Here is a 17,585-nt window from a genome sequence, read left to right as displayed (position 1 = left end):
TTGTCCCATAAACTCCAAGATCTAGATCATTTACATCAGGGAAAAACAAGGATCCCATTAATGATTCCTGTGGAATTCCAAAACAAAAACTGGGAAAAAAAAACTATGGATGCTGTACACCAGTGACAAAAACAGAAGTTGCTGGAAAAGCTCAGCTGGTCTGGCAGCATTTGTGAAGAGAAATCAAAGTTAACATTTCATGTCTGATGACTGTTCCTCAGAACTGTACTTGGATACATGTGACACAGTAAATCAAATCAGATGGGCAAATGGGGCCAAGTGTGCCACAGGGTTGGTGCTGGGACCTCAGCTCTTTACAATGTATATGAATGATTTGGATAATGGGACAGAAAGCTAAAGTTGCTGATGACACAACAATGGTTATGAAGTTGAGCTGTGAATAGGACATAAGCCTATAAAGGGATGTAGATTCAGTGAGTGGGCAAATGGAATACAAATGAATAAGTGTAAAATTGTCCACTTTGGCAAAAAGAATAAAAAAGAAGCATAAATTAAATAGTGAAAGGATGCAGAGAGATTTGGGTGTTCTTGTGCATGCATCACAGAAGGTTAATATGCAGCAAGTATTCAAGAAAACTAATAAGAATGGAATATTTTATTGTGAGGAGAATTGAATATTACATTGGACATTGGTAAGACTGCAATTCAAGTGCTGTGTACTGTACGGATCACTGAACTTATGGAAGGATGTTAATGAATTGGAAGTAGTTGAGAAGGTTTGCTGGACTAATACCTGGGATGAGCAGATAGCTTTATTGGGAAAGGTGAGTCAGATGATGTCTGTATCTTCTGGGCTTTAGAAGAGTCAGAGGTGACTTGATCAAAACATATAAGATCATGCAGGAACTTGACTGGGCCAACGTTGAAAGGATGTTTCCTCTTGTGGGAGGATCTAAGACGAGGGCCAGTTGTTTTAAATGGGTGACTCCTTATTTTTAAACAGACATGAGGAAACTTTTTTTTTGAGGGTTGAGTGTGTTCCTGGAAAAGGAATTGATGCAGAATCTTCAAATATTTTTAAGGCATTGTTAGGTTCTTAATTGCCAAGGTGATGAAAGGTGATCAGGGATATGCAGCATTGTAGAGGTGAGATTAAAATTGATTTTATTGAATGGTGGAGCAGGCTCAGAGGACTGAGTGGAAGTATTCTAAATGCACATCTGCAAGTAACTTGTTTGTAAATTGCTGCAAATAGTTTCTAAAAACATACAAGACCATTCATTAGTTATATTGTAGAACAGTGGTTAACATCAAAATGATGTCTGTGCGTATTCCTGTTGTAAAAGTCAGCCTTTACAGAAAAGGCAGAGGTTGGTTGGTTGGTTTGTCAAGTCCCTGCTGGCTCTCTTTAGTACAATCCAAAAAAATATAACTTAATGTTTAAAGTTTTTTTGAAGACCCACAAAAGGGTGCAATGGATATAAACTCCCAGTGGTGATTGATACATCCTGGAGGAAGTCCAGTTTTGTAGGTGGGGCTGTACATTCTGGAATATGTTTTAAAATGGTGTAAAGGATTGCAGAAGCTCAAATTCAGGTGAATGTAAATTGGATGATTTTGCAATCCTTCACGTTAGTTTCACCAGTTGTTTTTGGTACACAACCAACAAAGCATGACCAAATTGGCCCCACATCCACAAACCTCCACTCCCTCCATCTCTGACCCTCAGTAGCAGCAGTGTGTAGTATCTCCAAAATACACTGCAGAAATTCACCGAAGAGACTTGGCACTTTCCAAACCCATGACCACGCCCATCTCAAAGGACAAGGGCTGCAGTTACATTGGAAAGCCACTACACTGAGTCCCACTTCAAATCACTCTCCATCCTGATATGGAAATATATCACTGTTCCTTCTGGGTCGCTGTGCCAAAATCATGGAATTCCCTCCCTACCAGCATTCTGGGTCCAACTGCAGTGGTTCAAGAAGGATGTTTACCCCCAAGCTTGCACGGGCAACTAGGGAGTGGCAACAAATGCTGGCCCAATCAGCAATGTGCATATTCCATGAGAAATTAAAATAGACTAGATTCTTTATTCTAGGACTTTTTAATTGCTGTGTTTTTAATAACCTGTTCATCCTGAGTCTGTTTTAGGAGAGATCTATTATTTTGTGCCTCTATAAAACATAGATGCAGAGGTTGCTCAACTTATTACAGAAGTTCATATTTCTGGATGAGACTTGTCTGGTCCAGTTTTACCCAAAGTGTTCAGCCTAACTTGTATTTGCTCTCTCCCCAGGGCCTTTTATTTTGGTAAAAGTGAGAAGCGGTGTTATTGGCTGTCGTTTAACAGCAAAACAAAAGGGGTAAAAGGAAAACCGGACAAAGCATTTGATCTTTATGAGAGAAAAGGTAAAAATGTGCATACGTTTTCCAAAGAGTTGGCATTTTGGTTCAGCTGCATTTTGAAAGGAGGTTAACATAACTGAAATTTCTACCCCCAGTGTGCTATCCTGTTTACAGATCCTTCAGTGTCAATATGTGATTTTAGACTTCAGTAGATTATCCCAAAAACGCTAGTAAACTAATTATTGGCATATCAAATCTTCTTGTATCTTGGGAATTATTTCAAGTAACTTGTTGTAGTCTAACAGCTTTCAGTGGATTTGAACTCTATTATATTTCAGTTTTAAGTTGTTAAAATTGTTTACAGAGCTTGAGCAGTGATTGGCTTCAGATAGTCCCCATGGAACAGAATTATTTGTGGCCAGTCTTCTAACTTGGTTATTTGCAAAGGAATGGGTATGGGGAGTAGAACAAATAGAATTCAAACAGAAGTGGATTCCTTCGGTTACTGATTTATGGGATGTAGACATCGCTGGCTGAGCCAATACTTATGATATCCTCAGGTGCCCTTGAGAAGGTGGTGATGAGCTGCTTTCTTGAGCCGCTGTAGTCCATTTGGTGCAGGTAGACCTGTCATGCAGTCAAGGAGGGAGTTCCAGGACTCGGACCCAGTGACCCAGTGTTCTTTATATTTGCTGCCCTTGTCCTTCTAGTTAGACATGGCTGTGGGTTTGGAAGGTTCTGTTAAGGAGTCTTGCTGAGTTGTTATATTCCAGGTTGTAGCTGGGGACATTGCTGCTACTGTGACAGTGGTGGAGGGCGTGAATGTTTGTGAATAAAAATTCATGACTAAACAGGCAGGGATTAACAGTGACGCCCCATTCTTAAGCAGATACCAAGGTAAGAGATATTTATCCAGGGCAATCCAACATCATGCCCTCTTGTTGCAAGCCTGCTAAAGTGGTGATGAAGATAGCCCTTTATACCACTCCTTACACAAATATGCCAGCTTTCAGGTCAATTCAGATAATCCATTTTCAGCCCAGTGCTGGATGGTAGCTGCTGTCTCTGCAACACATGGCATGAATTTTATATAACTCTCTGCAAGATGCTCTTTGTCAGGCTAGTCAGTTCAGGCCAGAAATGTATTGAATCTTGGCAGCAGTACACGATTGAGGCAAGCTGCCTGTTAATCAGCCCGACTTGCTCCCTCCATGCAATGCCATTGAAAGTAGCAACCGGCATAAAAACAACTGTTCTTGAAATCACTCAATGCTGAAGGGCTATCTTAGAAATCCTCCAGATGTAATGTCCTATATTCTCAGTGCTTAGGATGGTAGGTTGCATGTTTGTTCATTGTCAAATGGTAGATCGTGTGTGTATGTTCCCTGTCCCAAATTTTTCAAGGCTATTGTACAGCTATCCAGAAAATAGACCCCTGTGTAACTTGAGTGGATTTCTGTCGGATGAAATTCTTGCTTATTTTCCATGACCTGTTATAATCTAAAGAGAACCTGTTCACTGTATTGGGAAGTTCTTTGCTTTAGTGCTTATTGCATCAATGGAATTCCTTTACTGGACAGGAGACTAAACTTAACAACCTATCTCTCTCCTGCAGATTACATTAGAGAATGTATTATTGGAAAAGGTAAAAACTACAGGGGTACAAAGTCAGTGACAGAAAGTGGTCAGACCTGTCAACACTGGAATTCAACAATCCCACATGACCATAGGTAACATGCTATTATTTAATGTTTGTTCATGGAATGTGAGGGTTACTGATTTAAGCCACTAATTATTGCCTTGTTATTTCTTCCAAGCAAACTCTGTTTTGTGCAATCTTCTTGCTGAGGATGTTGAATTGTTTAGCTGTGGCAAAGTAGCTTTACTGTCTGAATCCAATGCCAACACATTCTGTTAGTTAGAGTTGAGGATTTTTTTTAATATAAGGAGTTTAAATTTAGCTGGCTTAGTGATCCATTTGTCTAAAAATATAGCAATTTCTGAGCTTCAGCCAAATTAATTTGGCAGTTGCCATTGGACCATTTCAGGATTGCCTTGGAGAAAAAAATAGCTGTAATTAACTAAGCTATAAAATTGCAAAATGCTGAAACACCCCCTTTTTATGATGCTTATTCTATGGTGCACATTTTTTTGGGAAAAGTAAATTCTGCAATTTTCAGGAATTCTAGATGAACATCACTGGAGGAAATTAGTCCTTGAAGAAAAATTTCAGTTCTTCTTTGTGTATGTTCGATATCTTTTGTATAGTCAAGGCAGTCTTTTGGAAGAGAAATCCAGTGTGTTTTTAGAATCTACTAATAACTTTGAATCGCTTATGGAGGAATATGCTGAGTGTTCTTAGCACAATTGTCTTTTAAAGCCTTTTCTGTGATGTTTGAGGAAATGCAGATAACCTGCAAGCAAATTTTGACTTTGCCACCATAGATTGGTGAGTCAGTCATTTGAATGGAACATCTCGAGATGACAAGACCCCGACTTGAAGTAAAGCAACCATTTTAGATAATTTCCAAAGTGGATTATCAGAGCATATAACAAAAAATCTCTCTCCATTGAAAGCACTGATTTGTACCTTTTTTTTTGTTTAAAAATTAGTTCTCTCTTTTTTACATGATTCAAAACTTAACACGCAAAGTCATTTTGCAATTTTCACTGGTAGTGCCATCCTTCTTATTCAAATATCATAAATTGAATTTGAAATCCGGAATTGTGGATTAACTGGTTTTTGCTCGAGTGGATCAATGATTGTCATTTTTGTACTTTATTAGGGGAAGCACTTAACTGTCTGACTCTGAAGAGATGGAACACACTCCTCACTTAAAACATCCCAGGCTTTTCACTTGTTTAGCCGACTTGAAGAGGACTTTTCCTGTCCTTTTTTAATTAACCTTGTTTAATTCCTTGGTAACTATTCAGTTACCATAATCAAAACAGTCCTTTCTATTTATCACATATAAGACACTTGATGACACAAGTGTTAAGGTCGCATGACTTTTTTTCTGAAAAGGCCAGTATTAATGTTAAAGAAACGTGAACATTAAACAATACTTAAGGACCAAGTAATGCAATGATGAGAAAATATATCAAGTGATTTTTAGTATATTGAATTTGGTTAGCAAACATGAAATACTTTTTTAAAAAAAAATCAGCTATTGATGTTTTTTTTAACAAAAATCAACACATTTTCTTTTGAGAAATGTTTCTTACTGTCTTTTAAATGGAAGAATATCCATTTTTGAGGTGAAATATTTCATGTATCATGTGTTGGTATCAGTTGTTTTTTAGGCTGACTTATTACTTGGGTCAAGTGCAGGTTAAAACTCACTAGTTAATTTTAACTTCAACCTCAGAAGCATGAGAATATATTTAAGGATGGCAATTTCTTCTTCTCTTGCAGTGGCAGAACTTTTGACAATTTTGGATGGAGTTTTAATCGTAGTGCCAATTGAGCCTAATAGTGTATTTCTGTGCAATTAACTGCATTTGTAGAACTACATTTAAAACAGTTTCACTTAATTTATAAGTTTGCACTCTTCGAGATGGCATAGCATTTTATTCTATGGGTCTGAACTACATTTAAAACACAGTTCCCATGGGTAAGAGGACATAGTATTGGAGATTGATCAAATCCAGATGATACTTGTTTTAGTTGATTACACAACTTAAATGGATAGATTTCATAGTTTTTTGACGGAGTGCAGGTTCAATATGTCTTTAATATGAGAGGCCTTTTGTCTGTCCAACTAGGTTTTTGCCTTCGAACAATCGCAATAAAAATCTAAAAGAGAATTACTGCAGGAATCCAACAGATGATGAAGGAGGACCATGGTGCTTCACAATGCACCCAAGAATTCGGCTAGAGAGCTGTGCTATTCCACAATGTTCAGAAGGTGAGATCCTCTCCTTGAGGTTTACACAGTGTTTGATGTGGAGGTCACAGTGTTGGACTGGGGGTGGACAAAGTCAGAAGTCACATGGCACCAGGTTATAGTCCAGCAGGTTTATTTGAAATCACAAGCTTTTGGAGATTGCCCCTTCATCAAGTGAAGATTTCACCAGATGAAGGGGCAGGCTCTGAAACCTTGTGATTTTATGTAAAGAATTTGAATCCCTGTTTGCAAAAGTGTAGTAGTTCACAAGACCTGATGCACAAAGTGATGGGTCTGGATTGTGGTCAGTTTGAGAACATTGAAAAACTTTTCTTGGGGCACATCTGACTCTGATGATGTGCATCATTGTGATATGGTGAAATTATCAACTTCATTGTTATAATTCATCATCCGCCACCACTTCAAATAAAAATGTATTTTGCTTTAAGCAAACTTTGACCAAAATATTTCTTTTTTGTTATTGCTTTAAAATGTAGTTGAATGCATGACATGTAATGGAGAAACCTACCGGGGACCCATGGACCACACAAAGTCTGGAAAGGAATGTCAGCGCTGGGACCTTCAGATGCCTCACAAACACAGATTCAATCCCGAACGGTGAGAGGCTGAAATACAGGAGGGTGTATTTAGAGGGTGACCAAATTTGATCTGAATAACTGATAGATTTATCTTTAAATGATCATAAGACATACTCAATATTGGCACAAAGAATTGAATCATCATTTTCGAATTCACATGAAAGGAATAAATACATCAGTGGTTTCAACACTGCACTATGGAAGGAAAAATATGGAATGAATTCTAACAGTCTCCCTTGTGATTGCAGAACCACACACAAAGCTGCCTTGAATTCCCACAAAAAAATGAAAACCAAATTAGCAATCTTGCTTGAAGCACATTAAGGGTGCTTGATGTGAGCAATGGAAATTGAAGATATAAACATCGTGGGCTGAAGGGCCTGTTCTGTGCTGTACTGTTCTATGTTCTATAACAGTCTGACAGTCAACATTTTTGGACATGTTTATATACTGAGAAGAAGAGTACCAAGACATTGTGTTTTCAGGAATCGGAAGATAAGCTTCTTGTGGCGAAAGGGAACAAGAGATAGTGGGGGGGAAGATGGAATTGGGGTTATGAGCTCAATGATCGTATAAAATGGTAAAGAAGGCTGGAAGAGACAATTGGCCTATTCTTGCTCCTGCCCTTTGTTTCTGATTTACTTGCACTGTTAGCTGAATTGAGAAAGTTGTGTTCGCTGCCATTAGTATTCTTCTCACAGAAGGACTAACTTGTCTGGCATGTCAATACTTTGCAATGCTTCCTCTTGTGTGTTAACTTTTCTTGGTAGCACATTAAGTTCCATTTCATGAACTATTTGAAACATGATGGATTTTTAGTGACCATATTTCTACAAAAAAATGAACTGATTATTTGGCTTAAATTGGAACTACCCTCTCTACAGTCTGCCCTGCCTCAGCTGAGGGCCACACTCTCTCAGAATTGCAAAGGACCCACTCTGTACTACATCCTCAGGAGAATTCATATTCTCAACAAACAGTATTTCAATTCCATCTCAAACATCAAAAACTGTAAGTACAACAAACTTTTATCTACCCACCTCCATAACCAGCGCTCCTCAAACATTCCAGAAGATTCCCCTGGCCTCGGAAACGCCACTTGCCATGAGGCTGATGCAGCTACCACCCCCACGCTGATTGATGATGTCACTTCTGCCCCCATCATGGCCACTCCCACAGCCACTTCTGGCCCTCTCAACATCACCGATGCCACACGCTCAGTGACTTCCGCCACCCCTACTGCCGTGTCTGCCACCACTTCCGCCCCCACCAGCGCCACTCACCTGCATTCTGCTGACACGCCCCCCACAGACCCCACTGTCACTATCCCCACCCCCCAGAACCCCGAGGGGAATACTACCCCTGCTCATGACTCCACCCCCATTTTCCCCACCATCACACCCACTCCAGGTACTGGCTCCGACCCCACTCCCAGCTCCACACCCACACCAGATCCCAGCTCCCAGCCCTGCCGAGTTTTCACCATCCCTCCAGACCTCCCACTCACTGAGGACGAACGATTAGTCCTCAGCAAAGGACTCACCTTCATCCCCCTCCGTCCACACATCAATGAATTTAATACACGCCATGACATCGAACACTTCTTCCGTCGCCTCCGCCTCCGAGCTTACTTTCACAATCAGGACTCCAAGGACCCCTTCACCCACCTCCAACACTGCATCCACCTGGACACCCCGCGCTGGCCTATTACCTGCCCTCGACCTCTTCATTTCCAACTGCCGAAGGGACATTAACCGCCTCAACCTGTCGACCCCCCTCCCCTACTCCAACCTCTCACCCTCACAACACGCAGCCCTCCAATCCCTCTGCTTTAATCCCAACCTCACCATTAAGCCAGCGGATAAAGGGAGCATAGTGGTAGTCTGGCGCACTGACCTCTACACCGCTGAAGCCAAACGCCAACTTGAGGACACCCCTTCCTACTGCCCCCTCGATTATGACCCCACCCCCCCATCACCAAACCATCATCTCCCAGACCATACAGAACCTCATCACCTCAGGAGATCTCCCACCCACAGCTTCCAACCTCATAGTCCGGGAACCCCGCACTGCCTGGTTCTATCTCCTTCCCAAGATCCACAAGCCTGACCACCCTGGCCAACCCATTGTCTCAGCATGCTCCTGCCCCACTGAACTCATCTCTACCTACCTCGACACTGTCCTATCCCCCCCAGTCCAGAAACTCCCCACATACGTTCGGGACACCACCCACACCCTCCACCTCCTCCAAGACTTCCGTTTCCCCGGCCCCCAACACCTCATCTTCACCATGGATATCCAATCCCTCTACACCTCCATCCGCCATGATCAGGGCCTCCAAGCCCTCCGTTTCTTCCTCTCCAGACGTCCCCATCAGTACCCTTCCACCGACACTCTCATTCGTTTGGCCGAACTGGTCCTCACCCTTAACAATTTCTCCTTTGAATCCTCCCACTTCCTCCAGACCAAAAGGGTAGCCATGGGCACACGTATGGCTGTTTCTTTGTTAGCTACGTAGAACAGTTGATCTTCCGTAATTACACCAGCACCACTCCCCACCTCTTCCTCCGCTACATTGATGACTGCATTGGTGCCACCTCGTGCTCCCGCGAGGAGGTTGAGCAATTCATCAACTTCACCAACACATTCCACCCTGACCTTAAATTTACCTGGACCTTCTCTGACACCTCCCTCCCCTTCCTGGACCTCTCCATTAGTGACGATTGACTTGACACTGACATTTTCTACAAACCCACCGACTCCCACAGCTACCTGGATTACACCTCTTCCCACCCTATCTCTTGCAAAAATGCCATCCCGTATTCCCAATTCCTCCGCCTCCACCGTATCTGCTCCCAGGTGGACCAGTTCCACCATAGAACACACCAGATGGCCTCCTTCTTTAGAGACCATAATTTCCCTTCCCACGTGGTTAAAGATGCCCTCCAACGCATCTCGTCCACATCCCACACCTCCGCCCTCAGACCGCACCCCTCCAACCGTAACAAGGACAGAACGTCCCTGGTGCTCAACTTCCACCCTACAAACCTTCGCATAAACCAAATCATCCACCGACATTTCCGCCACCTTCAAAGACCCCACCACCAGGGATATATTTCCCTCCCCACCCCTTCTGCCTTCTGCAAAGACCGTTCCCTCCGTGACTACCTGGTCAGGTCCACGCCCCCCTATGACCCACCCTCCCATCCTGGCACTTTCCCCTGCCACCGCAGGAACTGTAAAACCTGTGCCTACACCTCCCTCACCTCCATCCAAGGCCCTAAAGGAGCCTTCCACATCCATCAAAGTTTTACCTGCACGTCCACTAATATCATTTATTGTATCCGTTGCTCCCGATGCGGTCTCCTCTACATTGGGGAGACTGGGCGCCTCCTAGCAGAGCGCTTTAGGGAACATCTCCGAGACACCCGCACCAATCAACCAAACCGCCCCGTGGCCCAACATTTCAACTCCCCCTCCCACTCTGCCGAGGACATGGAGATCCTGGGCCTCCTTCACCGCCGCTCCCTCACCACCAGACGCCTGGAGGAAGATCGCCTCATCTTCTGCCTCGGAACACTTCAACCCTAGGGCATCAATGTGGACTTCAACAGCTTCCTCATTTCCCCTTCCCCCACCTCATCCTAGTTCCAAACTTCCAGCTCAGCACTGTCCCCTTGACTTGTCTGGACTTGTCCAACCTGCCTAGCTCCTTTTCCACCTATCCACTCCACCCTCTCCTCCCTGACCTATCACCTTCATCTCCTCCCCCACTCACCCATTGTACTCTATGCTATTCTCTCCCCACCCCCACCCTCCCCTAGCTTATCTCTCCACGCTTCAGGCTCTCTGCCTTTATTCCTGATGAAGGGCTTTTGCCTGAAACATCGATTTTGCTGCTCGTTGGATGCTGCCTGAATTGCTGTGCTCTTCCAGCACCACTGATCCAGAATCTGGTTTCCAGCATCTGTAGTTATTGTTTTTACCTTAAATTGGAACTAGTTAACACTTTAGAACAATGAGCCGTTGCAAGCCCTGTGATTTTTTTTTTGTTTGTTTGTTTTAATCTTGTAGGTATCCAGATAAGGGGCTTGATGATAATTATTGCCGTAATCCTGATGGCCGCACTAAGCCTTGGTGTTACACACTTGACCCCCATACCCCTTGGGAATATTGTGACATTAAAGAATGTGGTAAGTAACTGTTTATTTATTTTATGGCTTAAATAAAACACGTTAGGGGCTTTCTGCATCAGCAATAAACTTTACTGAAGCTTATTGTCATTACAAATGACTTCCTTAGTTAGAACACACTGTCAATCCTAAAATACAGAAGAATGATTCATATTTTCCTTTTAATTGGAATCACTAGCTGGGGGAAAAAAACCTTACTAACTGTTGCAAAGCTTCATACACTGGATTGTTAGTATTTGATTACAAGAGCAATGATGTGACTAATGCGTGTTATTTGTAAGATCTCTTTTCCCTGTTCAGACTTGGCTCAGATATATGACCTGATCAGCACCAAGATGACTCAGAAGTTGCTTTTTTTTTGGTGTTCAACTTGGGAGAGTTTTCAAAAAGTAGAAAGTACCTTCTGAGTTTTGCTGCTTGCCTTTTTTCCACTGCATTTCTTCATTTGCTTTATTGCCATTAGTTATTTCAGGATGTTTAATGAAATATGTCTCATCCTATTCTTTTGGTGAATGTTTTAGGACTAAGAGAATTTGTTGTTAATTTATGGTTGCTAATTTGGAAGGTATACTGATTGGAACTTTGGGTTCATTGCATGTACTTTAACATTTTTTTAAAAAAGGAGCTGGCTGTTCCTGAATAAGGTGGATAATAAAAATTGTATTTCGATACTGGATTTGTGCTATAATATGTTGCAATGTCAGTAAGATATTTATTCTGTAAGGAGTCCTCCATTTGTTTAACTCCATATCACTGTTTCAGTTCATAACTGTGACCATGATTTGGAGGTGACTACAGAATGCTTCAAAGATCTTGGGGAGAGTTATAGAGGAACTATGAACACCACACCTTCAGGAATCCCTTGCCAACGCTGGGATGTTCAGTATCCTCACCAGCATAATTTCACCCCTGAGAACTATAAGTGCAAGTGAGTAATCTTGCTTTTGTTGAGGTTATAAACTCTGTGTATGGTTGACTTTTTTTTTATATGGCTTTCTAATTTTTTCCAGATGGTTTTTCTTTTTAAACTCTTGAAATATTAGTGTGAGCTATTGCTAGAGCAGAATATGACAGGGAAGTTTCAGCTGCTAAGTGGGCCAGTTGGCTCAACTAGTCTATACTGGTATTCGGACTCGGCAATACATATCCTATTCTAATTCATCTCACCATATCAACGTATTCTTCAATTCCTTTCTTCCTCCTGTTGATGTAGCTTTCTTTTTAAATGCAAAGACAATTAAGAATTTACTTTTTGATGGTGGATGTCAAGTAGAGTTTTACTAATGGCAATAAAATCAATTTTAATAACTGGATAGTGCAGTTCCTAAAATTTAAATTCTGCTATCTTGTCACCCAAATTCAATTCAAGTACTGTAATTGTTTCCCTGCAAAATATAATCTCGCAGTTTAGAGACAAAGGCTGAAGAAGTGGAGACTTTTGAGGAGCAAAGTGAAATTGTGTAGTAAGTCTCCATAATGGGAAGCAAAAGTTGCGATGCAGTCCATTTTCCCATCACCAGTAGAATTGATGGACAAGTGTATTTTGATGCCCTTTTATTTGGAGGCGAAGAAACTACAAACACATTTCATCTGTCAGTCGGGTACAGAAAATGTGTTGCTGTTGTTTCACCTTTCTTAAAGTATGTGTCTTTTTTAATACTGGAGAGCTTTGTTGTAAAAGTATGAACTAGGCTTTTCAAGCCAAAAAAGGATGTGTAGATGTAATTAGAAACTTACTGCATAGTTTAAAAACCCAGGAACGTCTCACTTCTAATGCAACCTTTACACCCGACACTAACTTACCTTTTTTAAAAAAAAAGTTTGATGCACTTGACGATTCATTGATTAACATTTGCACTGTGGAGGACATCAGTGCACATCAAAACAAGCAGAAAATCACTGATCATCTGGGTTACATTGCATATCTGCAAATACAGGAGAAAGTGAGGACTGCAGAAGCTGGAGATCTGAGTCAATGAATATGGTGCTGGAAGAGCACAGTCGGTCAGGTAGCATCTGAGGAGCAGGAGAATCGATGTTTCAAGAATAAGCTCTTCGTCAGGAAGGGCTTATGCTCAACATTGATTCTCTTGCTCCTCAGATGCTACCTGACCAGCTGTGCTTTTCCAGTACCATGGATAGTTCTATCATGACTCACTGGGTAGCATCTTGGAAACCAAACCCCACTATGCCCTGTGTCGTCATAGAAGTTAGGTTTAAAAAGAAGTATGCATTATCCACAAAGTTACCTGATTTTTAGATCCAGGTTGATGGGAAGGAAGAATCTGGTTTCTATTTAAGAAGAAGACATCTATTTATTACAAATCATTAGCTTCTAGCTACAAGTAATTGAATCCAATTCAGCAAACTCTACAAATTAAAATTTGCAGTCTCTTATGAACTCACTCTTTTACACACATGCAAGCACGCACACACAAACATAGACATGGAAAATAAACATCAGGGCAGAGGGAAAACTGGGAAAACAATTGTTATCTTCATTCTCAGGACGGTTTGGTTGATTCTTGATTTCTCTGTTGCTTGCAAGGTACTCCTTGACTTTGCTTTTTCTGAATGTACCCACTGATTTTCATAAGGCAATTGCCTCAAGAAATGAGATGTTTATCTTCAGGTTTAACCAGTCATGCTGCACTGAACTGAGCATGCAGAGCAGGTCAGGTAGCATCTGAGGAGCAGGAGAATTGACGTTTTGGGTATAAGCCCTTCATCAGGAAGAGGATTATGGGCTGGGGTTGAGAGATGGATGGGGCTGGGGGAAGGTAGCTGGGAATGCAATAGGTCGATGAAGGTGATAGGTCAGAGAAGAGGGTGGAGTGGATAGATGGAAAAGATGATGGACATGTCAAGAGGGCAGTGCCGAGTTGGAGGCTTGGAACTGGGATAAGGTAGTGTCGGGGAAATGAGGAAACTGGTGAAATCTACATTGATCCCGTGTGGTTGCAGGGTCCCAAGGCGAAAGATGACGTGCTCTTTCTCCAGGCATCAGGTGGTTAGAGTTTGGCGATGGAGGCCCAGGACCTGGTGTCCATGTTAGAGTGGGAGGGTGAGTTGCCCTCCAGCGCATCTCCTCCACTTCCGCTCTTGAACCCCACCCATCCTAACGCAACAAGGACAGAACACTCCTGGTTCTCACCTTCCACCCCCACCAACCTCCATAAACATCACATCATCCTCTGCCACGTCAGCCACCTACAAACAGACCCCAACACTGTTTCCCTATAAGGAAATATAGGGGATATATTTCCCTCCCCACCCTTGCCAGCGTTTCGGAGAGACCATTCCCTCTGTGACTCCCTTATCAGATCCACATCCCCCACAGCCCACACACCACTCCCAGCACCTTCCCCTGGCACTGCAATTATTGCAAAACCTGTGCCCACACCTCCCCGCTTACTTCTGTCCAAGGCCTCAAAGGATCCTTCTACATCCAACAGAAATTTACCTGTTTCCCCCATTACTGTATCCATTGCACCCAATATGGTCTCCTCTACATTGGGGAGACAGGTTACCAATTTGCGGATTGTTTCAGAGAACATACCTGGGACACCCGCGCCAACCACCGTTCCATGGCTGAACACTTCAGCTTCCCCTCCCATTTCACCAAGGACATGGATGTCCTGGGCCGCCTCCACCACCAAACCCTAACCACCAGACGCCTGGAGGAAGAACACCTCATCTTCTGCCTGGGGATACTGCAACCACGTGGGATTAATGTGGATTTCAGCAGTTTCCTCATTTTCCCTCCTTTTCTCCGCTGCCCCCCCCAATCCCTGCCACCGCCACCCCCCAACCGTATTGCAGCCCCAAGCCTCCAACTCAGCACTGCCCTCTTGATCTGTCCCTTGTCGTTTCCATCTATCTGCTCCACCCTTCTCTCTGACCTATGACCATTACCCCCACCTTCATCTACCTATTGCATTCTCAATAACCTTCCCCTCAGCCCTAACCCCCCCCCCCCCCCCCCCCCCCCCCCCCCGCCACCCCCTCCCATTTATCTCTCAGCGCCCCCAGCCCACAAGCCTCATTCCTGATGAAGGGCTTATGCCTGAAACGTTGATTCTCCTGCTCCTTGGATACTGCCTGACCTGCTGTGCTTTTCCAGCACCACACTATTAATTCTGATCTCCCGCATCTGCAGTCCTCACTTTCTCCCACCGAACTGTGCATGTATTTTTGGCTGATGCAGGTTTTTGTCTTGATCTGACAAAGCTTCTCTATCTTTGTCTTGTTCACAGCCCAAGCTTTGGCAGGAAGGAGATGTTTTGTCATGGATTTGTGGACTAGGGACCAAATGTCAATCAGCTTCACATCTAATTAACCCCGTGGCCCAGTTCACTTACACATTGTGTAGCCATGGGTTTCAGCAAACAGGGATCACAAGATTTTCAAAGGCCTTGCTCCAAAACATGCAGCCATCCTTCCAATTCCTTGGCTTAAAACAGTTCTTTCTCATTTCAGTCCACAGTTTTTCTTTTAAAAATGCACAATTTTAAAGACATAACATTTTAAAAAAAAACTCCAGATGCTGAAGATGTGAAACAAACAGAAATTGCTACAGAAACTCAGCAAGTCTGGCAATATCTGTGGAGAGGAAAAAGTTAACATTTTGAGTCCAGTGACCCTTCAGAACTGATAGTAGCTAAAGAAAAGGTGGTATTTAGATAGATGATAGCAGGGAAGGCTTGAGTTGACAGATAGCGATGGGGCCGGGACCGAAAACGTTGAGGAGGCAAATGGAGGGCTGATAGGAAGCCAGGGAAGCAGGAACGCTGATAATGGGAGACAATGGGCAAAAATGGGCTGGAAGCTAAACAGAGCCTTTAATGATAGAGCTTGGGTGGATGGGGGTGTAAACAAACTGGAGAAGGTACTTGAGGCTCTAAAATTATTGAACTCGATATTAAGTCCCAAACGCTTCAGGGTTCCCAAGTAGAAAATGAGGTGCTGGAGCACTGCAGCAAGCCTTTGACCAAGGTGTTGGCCAAAGAACACAGTGGTGCGTTGAAGTGGCAGGGAACTGGAACATTAAAGCCACTGTCTTTATTACTAACTTCAATGGAGTAATAATGCTGAATGATAAGAATTTTACAGTTATTACTACAGCCAAATCAGGGCTGTTTTGAACTTGTGCTTTATTTATGAATACGTACATGAGACAAAGTCGTAACATTTTTGACTAGAAATTTACAAATGTGAGTTATGACTGATTTTCTCTCAAAGTAAGTATCTTGATGCCTGTAAATGTATTTTACTGCTATGGAGTTTTTCTGATACTGATTTTTTGATTTTGAACAAACAATTTTATTTTAAACAAGCAGTACTGCATACAACGTAAAAACCTTTTGTCCTTCTATAAAAGTGTATGTTTGATTGCAAATCTGTGATTTTAATGAAGAGCTTGACCTATTCACTAAGATGTAACTCCTTCGCTGGAAATAATGGGTGGTAGCTTCTGTTCCAAGAGGAAGTGAGATTGGAGGTGACAAGGACACTTAATGGTCATTAGTCAACCGTTTCTGTCTTCAGTGGTCAATACAGAACTGCTTGAGGGCTGTCCATGTATCCCTTCAGTAATCAACATGGCTGTGGCCCTGTTCCTGACAGCTACTGCCGTTTACTCAATTTCCCTGCTCCCCCCAATATGCTGCTCCAAAACAAAACCAAAATGAGATCTCTGTGATCATGTCTCACTTGCTTCTACCTTGGCTCCTCTGGTGTCCTCGGAGTCTGGAGTATGGGATCTTTTTCAAATAATGACGGAAATCAGTGAGTGATGGAAAAAGCCTCTTTTATTCCGCAATCACAGCATGAGTTCAATGTAGCAATAGAATCCCGAAGTACAGTTCTTACAAGACTCCCTTTGTATACAGTTCTTGCATATATTAAAATTCCATTACTGTAGTACAGAAAGGTTTGAAGGGCTCCTGTCCTGGGAGACAGAAGATGGGTTAAAACATGTGCTAAATGCTGGCTGTTACTTCTGATGGGATTAAAGGTGTCTGTCCAGTTTGCTTGCTTAATCAGGAGGTGTCAGTTCTTTTGTCTTTTAAATTAGTAAACATACCAGGCCTATATGCTCTAAATAAGTTTGAAATCATAATAAAGGATATTAAACTGATGACTGCAGCTGTGTGATGAGATTTGTTTACTATTTGCCGATATGAGTTTCTTTCATTCATGCGATTTTATGTAAGTGTTGTTTTGTCAGTTAGTTTCTTGAAGGGATAATGGCCCAGTTAAAAGGAATTTATCAAATACTTAATCTGCTTAGTTCAAGAGATGGTTGGTAAGGACTGATTAATATCATATTTCATGGAGACTTGATGGGGATGGTATTGTTCTCTACGCTGATAAGGTGTGGAAATGCAGTACTCCCAGAGGAACCTTGATTATCCAGCATTTGATTATCCGGAATTCAATTAACCGAATGAAATACTCTCTGCCTTGTCCTTCGGATAATCAAGGGTCCTCTATAATGGGTTTGAAAGGGTTTTTTTTTTAAATTTAGGTAATACAGAACTATGGTTTTATGAATGGATGAAACTGTGTTATAATAAATAATGGGTTAGTAAAGG

General features: G+C 42.4%; 1 protein-coding gene across 2 annotated transcripts in view; it reads left to right on the top strand.

The window, feature by feature from the left end:
- Positions 1 to 17,585, top strand: part of hgfb (hepatocyte growth factor b) — a 54,812-nt gene that overhangs the window by 6,121 nt on the left and 31,106 nt on the right. For both annotated transcript variants that reach the window (XM_043713771.2, XM_043713774.2), the window contains exons 3-8: positions 2,261 to 2,373; positions 3,926 to 4,040; positions 6,076 to 6,218; positions 6,695 to 6,815; positions 10,871 to 10,989; positions 11,752 to 11,917. In XM_043713771.2, coding sequence (XP_043569706.1) covers positions 2,261 to 2,373; positions 3,926 to 4,040; positions 6,076 to 6,218; positions 6,695 to 6,815; positions 10,871 to 10,989; positions 11,752 to 11,917 — 777 coding nt within the window. The remainder of the gene's footprint in view (positions 1 to 2,260; positions 2,374 to 3,925; positions 4,041 to 6,075; positions 6,219 to 6,694; positions 6,816 to 10,870; positions 10,990 to 11,751; positions 11,918 to 17,585) is intronic.

Source organism: Chiloscyllium plagiosum, unplaced genomic scaffold, assembly GCF_037043375.1.
Source record: "Chiloscyllium plagiosum isolate Xiang-an unplaced genomic scaffold, Cpla_swu_hap1 HiC_scaffold_23, whole genome shotgun sequence".
Taxonomy (NCBI): Eukaryota; Metazoa; Chordata; class Chondrichthyes; order Orectolobiformes; family Hemiscylliidae; genus Chiloscyllium; species Chiloscyllium plagiosum.
The sequence above is the reverse complement of the archived record's forward strand: the minus strand, read 5'-3'. Positions and strand labels throughout refer to the sequence as shown.